Below are 19383 nucleotides of genomic sequence, written 5' to 3' on the forward strand. Positions count from 1 at the left end.
ATCCTAACTACATTAAAACAAATACGAAAAGATTCATAAATACCCATTTAGGCTTCACAATTCGGCAACAAGCCTTCAACCATCCCAAATTATCCAATAGGCTCATCCATTAGCCTAAGCAATTCAATTCTTATCATTTAATACTCATTTGGAGTCATTAATAATACTATGTTAATTACCCAACATTATCAAATCATTATTTATTGCCTTCTCCAATAAAAGTCTAGGTTCAAGAATATCCATTTCAAGAATTAGTGTTGTATCTTATCCAAATGGTGATTCCCAATTAAATTCGTGCATCAATTAAGTTACCAAGTCTATTGGAATCATTAGAAACTCAAGACATATTTATTTATATCAATTCATCACTATTCATCTTCTTCTTTACCCAAAAATGGCATTCTCAAGACCCACCCTTAGGGTTCATATAATATCCCATTATAACTTCAAAAAAATACATAAACATGCTACCAATACTCCAATATGATATATATATAATATCCCATTACAACTTTAAATAAAACTCATAAATATGCTATCCATACTCCAATATGATATATATATATGAAGCTCAAGTGAAGGGATTACCTCTTGGTGGAAGAATCTAACTTTTTCTCTTTTTGGTGTTCTTGAAGATTCAACCCATTTCCTATGGATTTGATCCATAATAATGTTAGTGTTATCACTAAATGATGTTATATAATCATCCTTGTACTAAAATAACTTACCTTGAAGTGTTTTCATAGTGGAAGACCTCCTCCTTCTCTCTAGAAATCAATTACAAGTTGAAGAACTAATATTTTCTCTCTCTAAACCCCTTGTTTCACCCCCTTTAAAATGACCCTTGGAGCTACGTAGCCTCTTGCGTAGGCTACGCACAAAGGCTACGCAGGATGTACTTCTATTCCCCTTCATTTTGGAAGTTTCTGGATTTGCCTACGTAATGGTGCGTAGGCTACGCTGTTATGGTGCGTAGGCTACGCTGCTATGTTGCGTAGGCTACGCAGACTCGCGTAGCTGTTCTGTCACCCTTTAGTAAAAATATCATAACTTATTGTAGGAATCTCCAAATGACAAACGGTTTGACGCATTAGAAACTAGACACATATACCTTTCATTTAATAGGTTATACACCATATAACTCTTCATATCTTAAGAGGTATGCTCGTTTGAAGTTAGGTATTGTGCGAACTCACTTGAAACTTTATCCCATCATATAATTTTCAACTTGACTTAGCCTTAGGTATCTTATTAGACCATAAACCATTCTTAATGCACCTCATACATATATTATCATGATCAACTGATATCATTCAAATTATTAGTCCTGTTCATACCCGAATTACTATAATTAGCATATGCCAATCTTATTAATGGTCTTAAAGCACTTCAAAAATTTTTTCGGGGTGTTAGAGTTGGATGTCAACTCAATTAATCTTGCTAATTAGGTGCTTAAGCTTGATTAAGTATAGAAAGAACTATATAGGTAGATAGTAGCAATGCCAATGCTGGAATAGTAGTTGTGTGGAACGATTTCTGTAGGTCGCTACTTTGTTAGGCGACATATTCAGAATTCTCCTTTTTCGGCGACCTATAAAAATCCCCATTATTCCGGCAACACAACTCTCCTAAACCCCAAATCTTCAATTTCTAAACAAAAAACAAGAAATCAACTATCAAATATATAAATAACATTATTTTTAAATGAATTTTTAAAAGTTGGTGAAACTGAAGTTTTGGGAGCTTTGTCAAATTTGGGCTTTTCTTCAAAAGATGTAATTTTCTATGTTAAAAAAATGATGTTATTCATATATTTGATTAGTAGTTTATCATACAAAACATGGTTTATAAAATGTTAAATAGAAGCATAATCGGCAATGTTAAGAGAATTTATTAAAATTGTATAACTTAGTTTAGTTAAAGAATGTAAATTTTTATGGAAGTTCGTTTATATGTTAGTTTATTTCTTTTTCAGTTATTATGATAGTTTGTATTTTGTCCTTTAGCTATTATTATGTTAGTATACTTTTTATGATATGCATTGTTATAGTGTTGAGTCTCACGTTTGGTCGAAAGAATGAATTGTTGTCTTTTTATATGATTTTGAACAATCCTCTTCTCCTCACTAAGTTTTTTGGGTTGAATTGAGCCCAAAAGTCATATCTTCGTAGTTAGAATTTATATGTTAGTTATTTTAATCATATTAAGTGGAATGGGATAAAATTTAAAAAGTAGCTGTCTAAACGTGTGTACAAACTTGCTCCTGCTATACGAAACTTAGATGTTGCTGCTCTAGATAGGAGATTGAAGATCATCAGTCGGACTATCACATTATAATAAAAATCATTTAACATGTAAGTACTTAGTAATTTTTTAATATGTCACAAAGATGGTTTAATCATTTTTTTCAAATATTGAGAAATATCTAAGCAATCAAAGGGTTGATCAAGTCTTTAATTACTGTCAGCTGGTGGCATTCAAATGATAAACTTAGTTGATTTCACAATTGCAAATGCTATCGAAACAAATGAATTTTTCGTATAGTGAAATCAAACTTTGATTCTACTAATGCTTGGTATATGTATAAGAAATTTAATCTCTAGACTTATTTCCTTGCATAAAATTGATTATTTATAATTGCTAGTGGTTGAGAGTTTTTGACTGAAGTGCATCCACTTTTTATTGCAGAAACACTGTGACCATGGCATCCAAATTGATTTTCCCTTCGACATAGCCAACACATCGATGATATTGTTGATTTGTGAAATTGGTCAATTACATGGAGAGTCGAACCTAGGGCTGTCAAATTAGGGCCAAGTCCAAATGACTTGCTCAACTCGCCCAAAGTTTGGTTTGATTATTGACCCGCAAATTTATTGAACTCAATAATCTTGATCCAACTCATTTCAACCTATTTAAAGTTTGACTGATTTTTTATTTTAAATTATACATGAGTAACTTTGCTTGAATATCTTAGATTTTTTTTTTTGTTTGATATGTTATATATGACCATAGAAAAGAAAAAAATATTATTTAGTAATTATTCAATTCATAAGAAAACAATATATATTAATTAATGTTTGGTAAGAGTTGGACGGGTTGAGTTATGACCCAAATTTTAGCTACATATTAATTAAAGTTTGGTAAGAGTTGGACGGGTTGGGTTATGACCCAAATTTTAGCCCTTTTGACCCAGTCCATCTAATCCCAAGTAATTTTTGGGTGGGTCAATGACTCGCCCATGTATTGACTCAACCCATTTTGACCCGTCCAAAATTGATCCAACCCGCCCATTTGACAACCGTAATCGAACCCAAAAAAAATTGTGGGGTACTCTAATTAATACGAGGACGTACTACACTTGAATGATAGGGAGTGAGGGTGGGGAGAAGGCACTGCAATGGCTTTTTGATGGAATTAATAACCCTCCGTCCTAAAGTTTCGGGTTCAAGTATTGAGAATTGAGTCGTTTATCGGAAAAGAACACTTTAATCCCAAAATAAGATTTCCTTGCGTGAATCCAGATTAATTAATCAGAGCCAAAGGTGATTTTACTTAATATCCCAAAAAAATACTACTAATTCCTTGACAAATGAAAATTTCAATGATTTACATTTGCTATTCAAATAAACCAGCTCCGTGACATAGTGTAGTACAATTTTGGGTCCCTCTACAGGAAACGGGCATATGCCAAAGAAAAAAACAAGAAAGATTGGCGTTTTCATTCTTTTATGCTGGAACAAATTGACCAAAAAACTGTTCCGTTGTTATTATTGGAGCTAAGGCCTAAAGTACAACTGAAATTACTTTTGTTTTACAAATTTCCCTTTTATTATTTTCGCGTGTTTTTATAATATCGGTAGCTGCTTTTAGAGATAATGGTATCCTAAAACTGGAGGAGCAAAAGAGATAAAATGAAATAATAAAATTATTAAAGGCACAAGAACATGTATTAATAATATGAAATAAAATGACATGACCCAATCTTAGCGAAAGGGTTTGTTTTGAAAAAGAATAAGCTCAGAAGGGATAGAAACAAGACCATAGTTTTAACAACTTTGTCACTTTGAGAGTCCACATGAGAAGACCTCGGACTTGCAAGGTCAAGAAAACTCGAACCGCTCCTCTAAAGTTAGAAAAGACGAGAAGAACATGTAAGAAGAATAAGCTCAGGAGGGATACCACCACTTCATGTATCAAGATAAGTACTTATGTTTAGGCACCATATCTTCTTCGTCTAGCTCAGCCATGGCTTTGGCAGAAGTTACTGCAACAATTGAAGGAAAATCTATATTTTTTATTTCAGTAGTGTAGTAAAACTAGGAGGAAGGTAGCAAGAGAGAAAGGAAAGTGTATGTTGCTATTTATAGACAAAAAAGATGAACCTTTGGTTAAAACAAGACGTGAGAAAGTGCTGATAAATGGGTATAATTAGGCGTTCAATTAAATGAGGAGTTGATATGTCTTTTTCAATGCAAGAAGGGACAGAAGGAGAAAATAAGAGTTTGTTTTCTTGGTTCTATCAAAACATAACCATCATATTCATGCTCTTTGTCTCATGTCTTGGCAATTCTCAAAAAGTATGAGAGGTTTCATTTTACCCTCCATTTGGCAGGGTTACATATAGTGGCGCGGAGCCAACATTTTACTAAGGGGGTAAAACTATAAAAAAGTAAATATACGAAGTAAATGTCACATTTCATTTTACCCTTCATTTGGCAGGACTACATATGGTGGTGAAGGTGAAAATTTATTACGGGATGTAAAAATATAAAAAAGTAAATACACAAAGAAAATAAGAGAAGTCAATATATATAATATATATATATATATATATATATACATATAAGTAAATTTTTTACTCGCTCACACTCTTACTTTGGTAAAAACTTATTTATATTCGTCGCTTATACTAACTCAATACAAGACATGTCTTAATGTAAATTGTTATAGTTTAATTATAGTTAATTCATATATATTCTCACCTCAATTTTGGCCTCTTGAGAAGCTTGGCCAAATAGGCTATTAGACAAACCAATAATTTTGAACAATAGAATAGAAGTTTAAAAGCAAAAAAACAGTTATTTCAAGAGAAATAAATTATATATTTATATTATATTAAAAAAAGAGTTGTGGACAAGGATATTAAGCTAAGGGACGACCTAATAAAAAGTCATAGTATAAAGTAATCATATTAAGTAGTAGATAATCTAATAAAGAAAAATGAAGAACATAAATTATTCCATGACTATTTGATTTGCTTCCTTTAATTTTATAGGTTGTTGGCTACATTGCATTGATAAATCAGTTGAAATTTTGTTAAAATAACTTTATCTCTAATTCGCTCAAACAAGTTAGATCACAATTCGAAATGCGCGCATCTACGGATTCTATACTCGTTTTCAATTAAAATTGAATTGAACCTTACTTAGAACAAAACCGACTAATACTAGTAAGTATGAAAATCAAGAATTAAAAAGGAGTCAATATGATAAGAAGTAGAAATATGTTACAAATTCAAAAAAGATGCAAAATGAAGTGCATTAAATGCAGTTATAAACAAGGCTTTGACCATTAAATAAAAAGGAACAGAACTACAGAAGGGGGAGAAAGCGAAAGAACATAAACAATTCCCTAAAAATGAAATAGCTCCAAATGGTAATTGTCTTGAGCTGTTGACCATTCCTTTTTGTAATTGTTCTTTTACTCTGTTGTAATATTTCCAAATATCTCATTTAGCATTTCTGCAGAAGCAGAGTCTATTTTACACAATGTCTGTAGCGCTCTAATTCCTCCCCTTGTTTTTATGGTATAATGTTCATATATGTGTACACTGCGTGTATGTTTTGCACTCTCAGAAATTGAAGGCTATGCATTGTTATGTCATTTTCAAATGGTCCTCCAATTTAATGGCTTTTTGGACTCTACTCCCCACCGTCTGTGACTGTGTGTGTGTGAGAGAGAGAAACAGTAACAGAGGGAGAGAGAAAAGGTATCCATAATTTTTTTTAAAAATTTCCACGAGAAATCCTAGACATGAACCTGGTCTGGCGGTGCAACGAGCTCTTACTGGAGAGGTTGCTCGTGGGGGAATCGATCCCAGGCCTCCCATGTATGAGATCCATATTGTTGATTCAACAAATTAAATTACACTTTATTAAGTTCTGTGTTTGACAGAAGTCTCTTTCTTTTTATTTAAGTTGTGTATTATGGAAAAAAGTTAAGTTTAAAGAACCTTAAAGTGATAGAAGAAAAGAGGCTGCTACAAGGAAACGGAAAGAAAATGAAACTAGTAAAACTGTGCTGTCTGATTTACCAAACTTTATGTTACTTTCAAAAAGATTGTTTAGGATTAATTTTATCCGACTTAAATGCTAGGTTGGATCCTTTTCCGGTATATATAGATGGAAATTAGCAAAATTCCATTGTTTAAATATGTGACTCATTTGCAACAAAAAGAAGAAAACATTGAATTAAGTTGGATCCAATTTCACGAACTGGTGAAAAATAAGAAAGCTTAAAATCTTGCTAGTGAGTAAGAATTAATCACGATCATATAAGACTAACAATAACTCATTCATTCCACTAATGTGGGATATTTTAACATTCTTGACATGCAAATTATTGGACATTTAGCTAGCATTTTGACATAGATTTTGTTGAAACTTGAAAAAAGAGTATTTGAAGTTGTGATGAAAAATAATTGTTGGAAGTTGTGTTTGGACATGCATTTTATTTGAAAAAAACTTAAAGTTTTGTGAGTGGAAGAAAAAATTTCACCCAAAAACTGCCCAAAACCAGTTTTGGGAACTTGAAAAAAACAATTTAAATTTTTTTCAAATTCCATGAACAAACGGCGTTTTCAAGAGTATGGACAACATACTATCGGAGCCCAATATTGGTTCAACGAAAAATAAGAACGAGTCTAACTTTGATACAAGTAAAGAAAGAAAACATTGGACCTAACTAATATATAAGTTAAAAAAACAAAAACAAGTCATTCCTCAACCAACATGAGACATTCTAACAAACATCTAGCGTTCCCAAAACAAAAGTCAGTTCAAAGTTTTTGCAACTTCGAAGTCTATGCTACATGACAAGAAATTGAATTTCAAACGATATGGCCAAAAATAGATAAAAAGGGTAGTCCGGTGCACTAAGCTCCTGCTATGCGCAGAGACCGGAGAAGGGCCGGACCACAAGGGTCTATCGCCTGAAACAGATAGTATCTGCGAAAAAAAAAGAAAGATAACCAAACTCCAGAAGCTGCATCGTTGGGCCTAAAGACCTAATTCTTCCCATCTGGGCTATCTATTCAATTTCTAGAAACCTTCACGGCCTTTTATGGGCCTTCTTTAGGTTAAATATTGGGCCATTGGCCCACTGAGCTGACTATTGGGCTGTTCCTTTAGAACAAATTTAGGCTTTGGTTGCTGTACAAGAGGATCACATTTTTAAGATTATAATCAATTACAACTCTAACTAAGTTAATTTTGGAAATTTTACCTTCTATAGCAAAGCTTTACACCCTATTTATTATAAATAAAATTTATTTTAAAATATTATTTTCTATAGCTACCTTTTAGTTTTTATAGCAAAATATGTATTTATCGGTTACTTCCTACCATTAAGCCATTAAATACGCTGTCTAATATCATTCTTTCAGTTTATTCTCTCCCAAAATCACTGCATAGTATCTTATTTCTCTTTCCACGATCTCTCTCACAGCGCCATTGTCTTCTCCATTGTTGAACCACGATTCTCTTTTATCAGCGCCATTATCTCCCACAATGTTCAATATTTTTTACTCCAAAAAGTTATGGTAAGTGTTAAAGTTTTTGGGTTTTTAGCCGGTTAAAGCTTCTTCTTTTTCGCTTCAATTATTTTTTTTTTAAATATTCACCATTGTTAGGTTTCTGCAGAATACCCACTAAAGTACTCAATTTCGAAGGGTGATCTTTCGATTTGCAAATCACTCAAGAGGAACATGTATTTGCAGGTTCATCAGCAACCATTGAAGTCGAAAGGAGAACAAAAATACGCAATGACCCTAATTGTAGATGTATTTATATGTATTCGAGTCCGTATACATTGATTTTTAGTTTGTACAATGATTTTATCTTCTTGTATTTAGATGTATTTATATGTATTCGATAAGGTATACACTGATTATTTTGTACAGTGATTTTTGACTGTTGTATTTAGAAGTATTTATATGTATTTGAGTTCTTACAATAACATTTTTAAATGCATTGTTAGTTCTATCATTTTGATGTTATTCATCAATTAGTTATGCATTCAATCTAATTATATTCATCTGTATTTTCAACCTAACTGTATCCATCTGTATTTAAAATAACATTACAGTGAAATACAGTAAAATACTCTCAAAACAAATAGAAAATCAATGAATACAACCAAGAAAATATACTCAATAAAGCAGTAATACCATGTATTAGGAATAAATAAAATATTGTGAATAAAAAATAAACTTGAATACATTGAACACAACTGTTAGATACAACATAATACAAGCACTAGGTTTATTATGAAATATGCAGGCAGTAAGTTACTATTACAGGTTGTATCCGGTATAAATACATGATGTATTCATATACAGAAAATTGAATTTTAAAATATTTCTGTAGATACTTGTATCAATTCCGAACAGAACCTCGAACAATGTTAGAAGAAAAAAAAACTCGAATTGTATCAGGAAAAAAATAGGAACTGAAACTTTGAAGAATGCTCTATTTTTTGGTGTTTAGCGTCTGATAAATCTTCTCATTAATTGGATTGATAATGTTGTGTGTTATAATTAATTTAGGTGAGTTATATTAGGAGTGTATCCCGTTAAATTAGCAGTTTTCCGTTATTAAACAACTGGAGAGACCTATTATTACGTTGTATTCATAAATACATGGTATTAATACATGTGAATACAGTGACTAACAGCTGGACTGCCTTATTTTTTAGTCGATTTTTGCTACTGTATTCATGAATACAGTAGCTCGAATACATCGAATACATTACCATAATAACTGAAAGGTAACTACGGAAAGTAATTATGTATATGGTAGCTATAGGAAGTTAATAGCCACTAAACAATAGTTATTTCTGAAAATTTTTCATTAATTTTTACTAATGTAATAACAACTTATTAAATAGTTCAAACTTTAAAAAGTTAAAGAGACCCTTATTTAAACCCGCAAAGATTACTTTTATCCCCGACTGAACTATTTATATTCGTTAACCGCAAAAGTGTGTAAGATTTGTATATTTTTATATATAACATACAAAAAATGTATATATATATACAACAAAATATAAATTTTTATATTTTTCGGTTATTATTTTGAAAGACGTTATACAATATCGTTTTCCCTATTTATAATGAACTAGTGCCCTCTGGTCCCTCTCGTTGAATTGAACTAGTGCTGTCTTGTTCCTTCGCTTTTCTTTCACTTTTGCCTAAGTTTGTGTCTTGCATGTTTACCATGAGAAACATGAAATTTTCAGAGATCTACAAAAGATAATAGATATTCCACTATAAACAAATTAAAAAGTCAGTCCAACAGATTAAAATTACAAATCTAGAAAGAAAGCCTAATTAGCTCATCTTAAAATGCATTATGCCTAATTAAAAAGCACACCAACGCAAATTTTACAAGAATTATTGAAATTTTCTAACCAAAAGGGAAAGGACTGTTGTGAGTAATATTCCTACGAAACCCATTTCATTGACATTAGATTCAATGGTTTTGGTAGTGAAAGAAGTGAGAGTTAGATAAGGATTCATTCGTTGTACAAATATAGAAAGTATAAATTTCTTTAGTAACCCATTGATGTTTTTAACCCAAAGTTAGTAAGCAGGAACTATGCATAGTCTTTGGGTCATAAAGACTAGAGAATGAAAACGAGAGGTTATGATTAATAGAATTGATTCCTTCATTAAATCGTGTGAAATATGACTAACCAAAAGAGGAAAATTATAGCCGTACGTAGGAAACACACAATTTTGGACCAGATTCAATGTTTTTGGTTCGTGATTAAGCAATAAAAAAATTAAGCGTCCAATTAAAAAATGTTTAACATTCTTTATTTTTCAATGCTTACATCAGCAGGCAGGTAGCATATAGTATATATAGGTCGGTGTGATATTAAAAATTGTTAACAATCTTGTGTCACAAGTGCACGAGCTACTAGAATAATACAGATAAATATCTAAATGAAAGTAAAATTGTCTGATAGAAAATACACAGCTAAGATAAAGTAGAAGGGGATTTCAGGGTTGCGAACGCCCAATAATTGTACCTCAAGTCTCCGTACTGATAGTCAACCCGAGTAATCTATTGACCGCCGCAGGGACCAACTCCAAAATCTGCACAAGAAGTGCAGAGTGTAGTATGAGTACAACCGACCCCATGTACTCTGTAAGTGCCGAGCCTAATCTCGACGAAGTAATGACGAGGCTAAGGCGGATCACTTATAATAACCTGTGCACAATATAAAATAATAACAGGAAAGGAAAATACGGAAACGAAATAAGGCAGTTAACTCATGAAAATAAGTTAATCCTCAAAGAAAACCAGTAAATACCAGAAATACCAATCCTTAGAGTCTCATGCAAAAGTACCGAAGCCAACATAATACAGTAAGGAATAGAAACACATAAACTGTTGCGGCGCGCAACCCGATCCTACCGTACAACTGTCACGACCCAAAATCCTAACCTGTCGTGATGACGCCTATCTCAGTACTAGGCAAGTCGACAACATCAATAACCCATAATTTCCTTTAAGTTTGAAAATATAATGTTTAATACAATACCAAAAATCTAGCAAATTTCGATACAACACTCCCAAAACCCGGTGTCACTGAGTACATGAGCATCTATACATTACAAGTCTAGGAAAAATCTAGTCTTTAACAATAATCTGAGACCAAATACAATACCAAAAGAATAGGGAAGGAGAGACAAGGTCTACGAAATATGGCAGCTACCTCTGAATCTCCTGAAAATCGACTGTGCAAAAGAATCAACATCCACTATATCCGGGATCACTTGAATCTGCACACGAAGTGCATGGTGTAGTATGAGTACAACCAACTCAATAAGTAACAATAATAAATAAGAACTGAAGGTAGTGACGAGCTTCACAGCTAAGTCCAAATACATTACTTTTTCACATAAAAGGGTAGGCATGCTCTCAAGTTCAACATTTAGAAATTCATAGTAATTTCATATCAAATTTGACTGAAACAGACAATAATGTTTTTCCGAAATTTCAAAAAAAAATAATGATATATGACAACTGAAATGCAGCAAATAATGAAATTAATGCATCCTTTCAGAGTAACAGTCACTCAGTCCTCCCATTCACTCCAACCTCACAATCACTCTTTCCTCACAGTCACTCTTTCCTCACAATCACTCATCACTCGACACTCGACACTCGCGCTCGGCACTCGTACTCAGTAGGTACCTGCGCTCACTGGGGGTGTGTATAGACTCCGGAGGGGCTCCTTCAGCCCAAGTGCTATATTAAGCCAATCATGGCATAAATCAATAAACATGCTGCGACGTGCAGCCCGATCCATAAATATCCTCACAATTAGGCTCTCGGCCTCATTCAGTCATCAACCTCTCCAGTTTCTCGAGCTCTCAGAAATCATGATAAGCAGCACAAAAATAGTGATATGATGTATCAATAATAAATAAGAGAGACTAGGGTATGATATAAAATGAATAAACATAACTGAGTAAAAAATTACAATTTGAACATATTATTCAACCACAAAAATGACTCCAGTGGGTACCAACAATAACAACATATGCCTAAGCATGATTTTTAATACGAGTCTCAGCTCAATTTTTCTCTAACACGTAGAGGATGTACGGATATCAACAGATTTTTCAACTATACGGTCCCATGGAATTTGACCAAGTCACAATTCCTACGGTGCACACCCTTCACCTAGCATGTGCGTCACCTCAAAACCAATCACATAACACATAATCCGGGTTTTTATACCCCCAGGACCAAATTTAGAACTGTTACTTACCTCAAACCGTGTAATTCTTTATTCCGCTATGCCCTTGCCACGAGAATTTGACTCCGAAAGCCTCGTATCTAGCCACTATTAATTCGATTCAGTAAATACCAATCATTGTAATTAATTTCATAAGAAAATACTAATTTTTCAATAAAATCCGTAATTAACTCAAAAATCGCTTGTGGGGCCCACGCATCGGAACTCGACAAAAGTTACAAAATATGAACGCTCATCCAACCATGAGTCCAACCGTACAAATTTCATCAAATTCCAACATCAACCCGACCCTCAAATCTTTAATTAAAATCTATGAAGATTTCTACCATTTTTAACCCAATTTTTACCCATTTGAACTTAACAATCTTTCCACAACCTTATTGGTATGTATACATAATACTCTTATACCCAAGAATCATACTATTATTCACCCATCTTTAATCCAAACTCGAAATTGAAGAATTAAGTAAAGAAATTCTTACCTCTTTGAAGCCCTAGCAAGATCCTTGTGAAATCTTCAAACCTTGAACAATAATTGATAGATAAATGACTAAGTCTTCACTTTCTCTCTCTAAAATGCTCTCACATCTCTCTAAAGTATCAGATTTTGGCTAAAAAAATGAGCTTCAAGGGCTATAAATCGAAGTTGGGTCGGGTAAAAAATTAGAAGGAATGGAAGCTCCGACGCAGTTATGCGATCGCATAACAAGTATGCGGTCCGCATATCGGCCGCATAATTTGGCCTCCAAAACTAGGCATGACTGACCCGGTCTGCGGTCATTATGCGGCCCACATATTGTTCTGCGGTTGCATAGTGCACCGTAAAACAGGTCTGCGGTCGCATAATGCACTGCAGATTTTTCTCAAATCTTGCCCCTCTCCTGATCTACTTTGCGACCATTATGCGGTCCGCAGAGTGATTCTGCGACCGCATAGTGGTGGCAGAAATAACCATATTTCCAACAATATTTTCCTTTACACAATTGCACTAATTGATCTACCTCGGCACCACCAAACCTTAATTTCCTTAGCAAAATTTCTTCGGGGTCGTTACACATAAATCAACATCCGGTCAACCTTTTCAACTTAAATTCTAAATCTTGGAGCTAAGTGCTCCAAATCATTTCAAAACCTCACCGAACCCAAACCAATTACCTCGGCAAGCGAAATAACAATTGTAATTCACAATTTGAGCAGTAAATGGGGAAACGGGATTGCAATAGTCAAAACGACCGGCCGGGTCATTACAACAACATAGTCATCCCTTATTCCACCTTATAAATATCAATAATAATAAGTAAATATATGTTGCGGCGCGCAATCCGGTCCCACAATATAATCACAGTCAATATCATAATTCACCCTTATTTCACCATATCAATCCACCCTTATTTTACATGTTGCAGCGCAACCCGTCCCACCGTATTAATGTACATCTTCCCTTATTTTACCATATCAATCCACCCTTATTTCACCTGTTGCGGCGTGCAACCCGGTCCCACATATTAATAAAAGTAATAAATTTCACAACTCAATTCATAAGAAGCTCTACAAATAAGGAATATGAAAGCAAGGCCATAAAGGAACTCGTACCGAAATAAGAAGTGTTATAGTTTATACTAAGCAACAAGACAAGCCAAATATACGACAATTAAAATGTTCAAGTAAGGCAATTAAGTCAAGTAGCAACTAAATCATGGAAGCATGGGAGAAACTAACATTTTTAAATGCGGGGAATAATAAAAGACAAGTAACAAATTAAGGCATAGGAAGCAATTAAGTCAGGTAATGGCCAAGACATGGAATAATATAGTTAATGAAATACGAATAGACATAAAAACAAGTAATTGACGGCGTATAGACACTTGTCACCTCGCATATACGCCTCTATTCATGAAATTCACATAACACATAGCTCAAGGGCTCCTATTTCCCTCAAATCAAGGTTAGACCCAACACTTACCCCACTCCGAAATTAACTCAAAAATTCAACCACGGCCTTGCCTTTCGAACAAGCCACCAAACCAACCAAATCTAGCAAATTATTGACCAAACGATTCAAATAAGCTTTAGAAACTACTCACGAATGAAAGAGGTTCAATTTAGATTATTATAGAAAAAGTCAACAAAAGTCAACCCCGAGCTCGCTTGGTCAAAAACCGAGGTTCAGACTAAAATCCTATCACCTATTCACCCCTGAGTCCGATTATGCAATTCAATTCGAAATCTTACTTCAATTCGAGGTCTAAATCCCAATTTTATAAAAATCTCTAATTCTACCCAAATCCCTAATTTCTACCATGAAACTCCTAGATTTGATGTTGAAATCTTATAAAATGTAATGGGTAATTGAAAGAAAGTAGATTAGAGTCACTTACTAATGAATTTAGGAAGAAAAACTCTTGGGAAAATCGTCTATAAGGTGTTTAAGTTTGAGAATTTGAAAGAATGAGCTAAAATCCCGTTTCCCCCCTCTTTTACCCAGCTACAGTTATCGCAATTGCGATCAACCCTTCGTAAATGAGAAGAAGTCACTAAGCCTGTTGTCGTCGCAAATGCGATATTTTGTTCGCAATTGCTAACACCCAGCCTCCGCAATTGCACACCTTCATTTCACAAATGCGAAGCCTGCTCTAACACTGTCGAGTCGCAATTGCGACTTTTCGATCGCAAATGCGATCACTGTTTAGTTCGCAAATGTGAACTTTTCCTTGCAAGTGCGAGTCCTACCCAGCCATCCCATGCTCGCAAATGTGAAGTGTCCTTCGCAAAAGCGAGGCTCGCATTTGCAAGCCAGACCTCACAAATGCGAGATCTGCAGTTCAGCACCAGATGAAAACTTGCACCAGCTATGATTCTAAGTCAAAAACCACTCCGAAGTCTTTCCGAAACTCACCCGAGTCCTCGGGGTTCCAAACTAAATATGCACACAAGTCCAAAAATATCATACAAACTAGCTCACGCGATACAAATACCAAAATAACACCTAAAACTACGAATCAGACACCAAAAGAAATAAAATTTTCAATGAAACTTAAGAACATGCAACTTTTTAACCGGACATCCGAATCATGTAAAATCAACTCTGTTTTGCATCAAATTTTGCATACAAGTCATAAATGTTGTAATGAACTCATACCAAGTTCCAGAATCAAAATCTGGACCCGGTAGAAATAAAGTCAAATTACGGTCAAACTTGAAATTTCTTTAAAACTTTTAACTTTTAGTTTTTAACAAATGACGATAATTCAAGCTAGAGATTTCCGAATTTGATTCTTGGCATACGCCCGAGTTCCAAATCATGATACGGACCCACCAGGACTATCAAAACACTGATCCAGGTCCATTTTCTCAAAACAATGACCGAAGTCAACTCAAATAAAATTTAAGGCACGATTTAACAATTGTTTTATCAAATTTTAACATAAAAACCTTTAGGAAAAAGACAGATACTGCGTACGCAAATCGAGAAAGGCTAAACAGAGCTATTCGGGGTTTCGAATTGACGGTTAAAACTATAAATAATCTATCGGGTCATCACATTCTCCACCTCTAAAACAAACGTTCGTTCTCGAACGGACATAGAAAAGTACCTAGACTAGTGAAAAGGTGTGGATATCTATTCCGCATGTCCAACTCGGACTCCCAAGTGGCTGCCTCAATCGGTTGACTTCTCCATTGCACTCGAACTAAAGGATAACTCTTAGATCTCAACTACCGGACCTGCCGGGCTAGAATAGCCATCGGCTCCTCCTCGTAGATCAAATCCTTATCCAATTGGACTGAGCTGAAATCTAACACATGGGACGGATCACCGTGATACTTCCGGAGCATGGACATATGGAAGACCGAATGAACTTTTGATAAACTAGGTGGCAATGCGAGCTTGTAGGCCACCTCACCCACTCTCTCAAGAGTCTTAAAGGGTCCGATATACCTAAGGCTCAACTTTCCCTTCTTTCTGAACCTCATCACACCCTTCATGGGTGAAAACCTGAGCAATACCCTCTCTCCAACCATGAATGCAACATCGCGGACTCTACGGTCGGCACAAATCTTTTGCCTAGACTGAGCGGTGCAAAGTCGATCCTGAATAATCTTGACTTTATCTAAGGCATACTGTACCAAATCCGTACCTAACAACTGAGCCTCCCCCGACTCGAACCATTCAACTGGCGAACGACACCGCCTCCCGTACAATGCCTCAAGGGGAGCCATCTGAATGCTAGACTGGTAGCTGTTATTGTAGAAAAACTCCGTAAACGGTAAGAACTGATCCCAATAACCCCCAAAATCCATAACACAAGTGCAAAGCATATCCTCCAATATCTGATTAGTGCACTCGGACTGTCTGTCCGTCTGGGGGTGAAATATTATGCTAAACTCAACTCACGTGCCCAACTCACGCTGTACGACCCTCCAGAAGTGCGAGGTGAACTGCGTACCTCGATAAGAAATGATAGATACGGGCACACCATGAAGACGGACGATCTCTCGAATGTAGATCTCAGCTAACATCTCTGAAGCATATGTAACTGCCATTGGAATAAAATGTGCTGACTTGGTCAACCTGCCCACATTGACCCATACCACGTCGAATTTCTTCTGAGTCCGTGAGAGTCCAACAACAAAATCCATAGTGATACGCTCCCACTTCCACTCAATAATATCTAAACTCTGAAGCAAACCACTAGGCCTCTGATGCTCGTACTTTACTTGCTGACAAATTAGAAATCGAGCTACATATGCAAGTATATCATTCTTCATCCTCTTCCACTAATAATGCTGCCGCAAGTCTTGATACATCTTGGCGGCACCCGAATTAATAGAATACTGAGAACTGTGGGCTTCCTCAAGAATCAACTCACAAAGCCCATCCACATTGGGTACACAAATACGGCTCTACATCCTCAAAACTCGATCATCCCCAATAGTAACCTGCTTGGTACCACCGTGTCGCACCGTGTCCTTAAGGACAACCAAATGAGGATCATCATACTGACGCTCTCTGATGTGCTCATATAAGAAAGACCGAGCGACTGTGCAAGCTAGCATACAATTGGGCTCTGAAACATCTAACCTCACGAACTGATTGGCCAAAGCCTGAACATCTGCTGCAAATAGTATATCACAAACTGGAATATACGCAAGGCTACCCATACTTACCGCCTTTCTACTCAAGTCATCAGCCACCACATTGGCCTTCCCAGGATGATACAAAATAGTGATATCATAGTCTTTCAACAACTCCAACCATCTCCCCTGCCTCAAGTTGAGATCCTTTTCTTTGAACAAGTACTGCAGATTCTGATGATCTGTGAATACCTCACACAACATGCCGTAAAGATGCCTCCAAATCTTCAGTGGATGAACAATGGCTGCCAACTCCAAGTCATGAATATAGTAATTCTTCTCATGAACCTTCAACTGTCGCGACACGTATGCAATCACCATGCCATCCTGTATCAATACTTCACCGATCCCAATACGAGATGCATCACAATATACCATGTAAGATCCTGAACCGGTGGGCAACACCAATACTGGCATCGTAGTCAAAGCAGTCTTGAGCTTTTGAAAGCTCAACTCACACTCGTCCGACCATCTGAACGGGGCACCCTTCTGGGTCAATCTAGTCAATGGGGCCGCTATGGATGAAAACCCCTCCATGAATCGGTGATAATAACTCGCCAAGCCTAGGTTACTACGGATCTTTATAGCTGAAGTGGGACTAGGCCAGTTCTGAACGGCCTCTTTCTTCTTAGGATCCACCTTTATGCCCTCTGCCGATACAACATGTCCCAAAAAGGAGATTGAGTCTAACCAAAACTCACACTTTGAAAACTTGGTGTATAACTGACTATCTCTTAGAGTCTGAAGTACAATCCGAAGATGCTCCTCATGCACCTCTCGACTACGAGAGTATATGAAGATATCATCAATGAAAATAATCACAAAATAATCCAAGCAGGGTTTACACACGGTTCATCAAATCCATGAATGCTGCTGGGGCATTTGTCAACCCAAATGACTGTACTAGGAACTCATAATGCCCATACCGAGTCCAAAAAGCCATCTTAGGGACATCGTATGCCCTAATCTTCAACTGATGGTAGCCAGACCTCAAATCAATCTTCAAAAATACTATCACCCTGAAGGTGATCAAATAAGTCATCAATCCTTGGCAATGGATACTTGTTCTTGATAGTGACTTTGTTCAACTGCCGATAGTCTATACACATCCTCATCAATCTATATTTCTTCTTCACGAACAAAACGGGAACACCTCAGGGTGAGACAGTAGGTCTAATGAAGCCCTTATCAAGCAAATCATGCAGCTACTCCTTTAATTCCTTCAACTTCGGCGGGGCCATATATTATGGCAAAATAGAAATGGGTTGCGTGCCTGGGGCTAAATCAATATAGAAGTCAATGTCTCTATCGGGTGGCATCCCTGGCAGATCTGCAGGAAACATCTCGGGAAACTCATGAATAACTAGTACTGAATCCATGGATGAAACCTCTGCACTAGAATCCCGGACATAGGCCAAATAAGCTAGACACCCCTTCTCGACCATACGTCGAGCCTTCACATAGGATATAACCCTATTGTTAGAATGGTGAAGAGTCTCTCTCCACTCTAATAGAGGCAACCCCGACATGGCTAAGGTTACCATCTTGGCATGACAATCCAATATAGCATGATAAGGTGACAACCAATCCATACCCAAGATAACATCAAAATCTACCATATCAAGAAATAGAAGATCTACACTAGTCTCAAGACTCCTAATAATAACCACACATGAGTGATAGACACGATCTACAACAACAGAATCTCCCACAGGCATGGACACATATATAGTAGCACTCAAAGAATCACGAGATACAACCAGATATGAACAAAATAAGATGACACGTATGAGTAAGTAGCTCCTAGCTCAAATAGAACTGAAGCATCTCTATGGCAAACATGAATAATGCTTGTGATCACGACGTTAGTTGACTCAGCTTCAGGCTTAACTGGAAAGCATAAAATCAGGGCTGGCCCCACCACTCTGAACTACATCTCTGGGACGACCTCTAGCTGGCTGGCCTCCACCTCTAATGACCTGACCACCATCTTTGACTGCCTGACACCTGCCTCTAGCTGGCTGAGCGGGCGGTGGAGCAACCAGTGTCGGAACTATGGCACGAGAACTCTATTGTCGCATGCCACCCAATAATCTCGGACAAGACCTCCTGATGTGCCTAATACTACCACACTCAAAACACCCATCCTACTGCTATGGCTGCTGAAGCTGAAGCTGACCCAAACGGGCCTGATAA

General features: G+C 36.1%; 1 protein-coding gene across 1 annotated transcript in view; it reads right to left on the reverse strand.

Moving 5' to 3' along the window:
* Window positions 1-17604, reverse strand: part of LOC138895262 (uncharacterized) — a 65071-nt gene extending 47467 nt beyond the window's left edge. The window contains exons 1-2 of the mRNA XM_070179934.1: window positions 17380-17604; window positions 16530-16773 (exon numbers count right to left, since the gene is read on the reverse strand). Of these exons, the coding sequence (XP_070036035.1) occupies window positions 16530-16773; window positions 17380-17604 (469 nt within the window). The remainder of the gene's footprint in view (window positions 1-16529; window positions 16774-17379) is intronic.
* Between the last annotated feature and the right edge of the window lie 1779 nt (window positions 17605-19383).

Source organism: Nicotiana tomentosiformis, chromosome 7, assembly GCF_000390325.3.
Source record: "Nicotiana tomentosiformis chromosome 7, ASM39032v3, whole genome shotgun sequence".
NCBI lineage: Eukaryota > Viridiplantae > Streptophyta > Magnoliopsida > Solanales > Solanaceae > Nicotiana > Nicotiana tomentosiformis.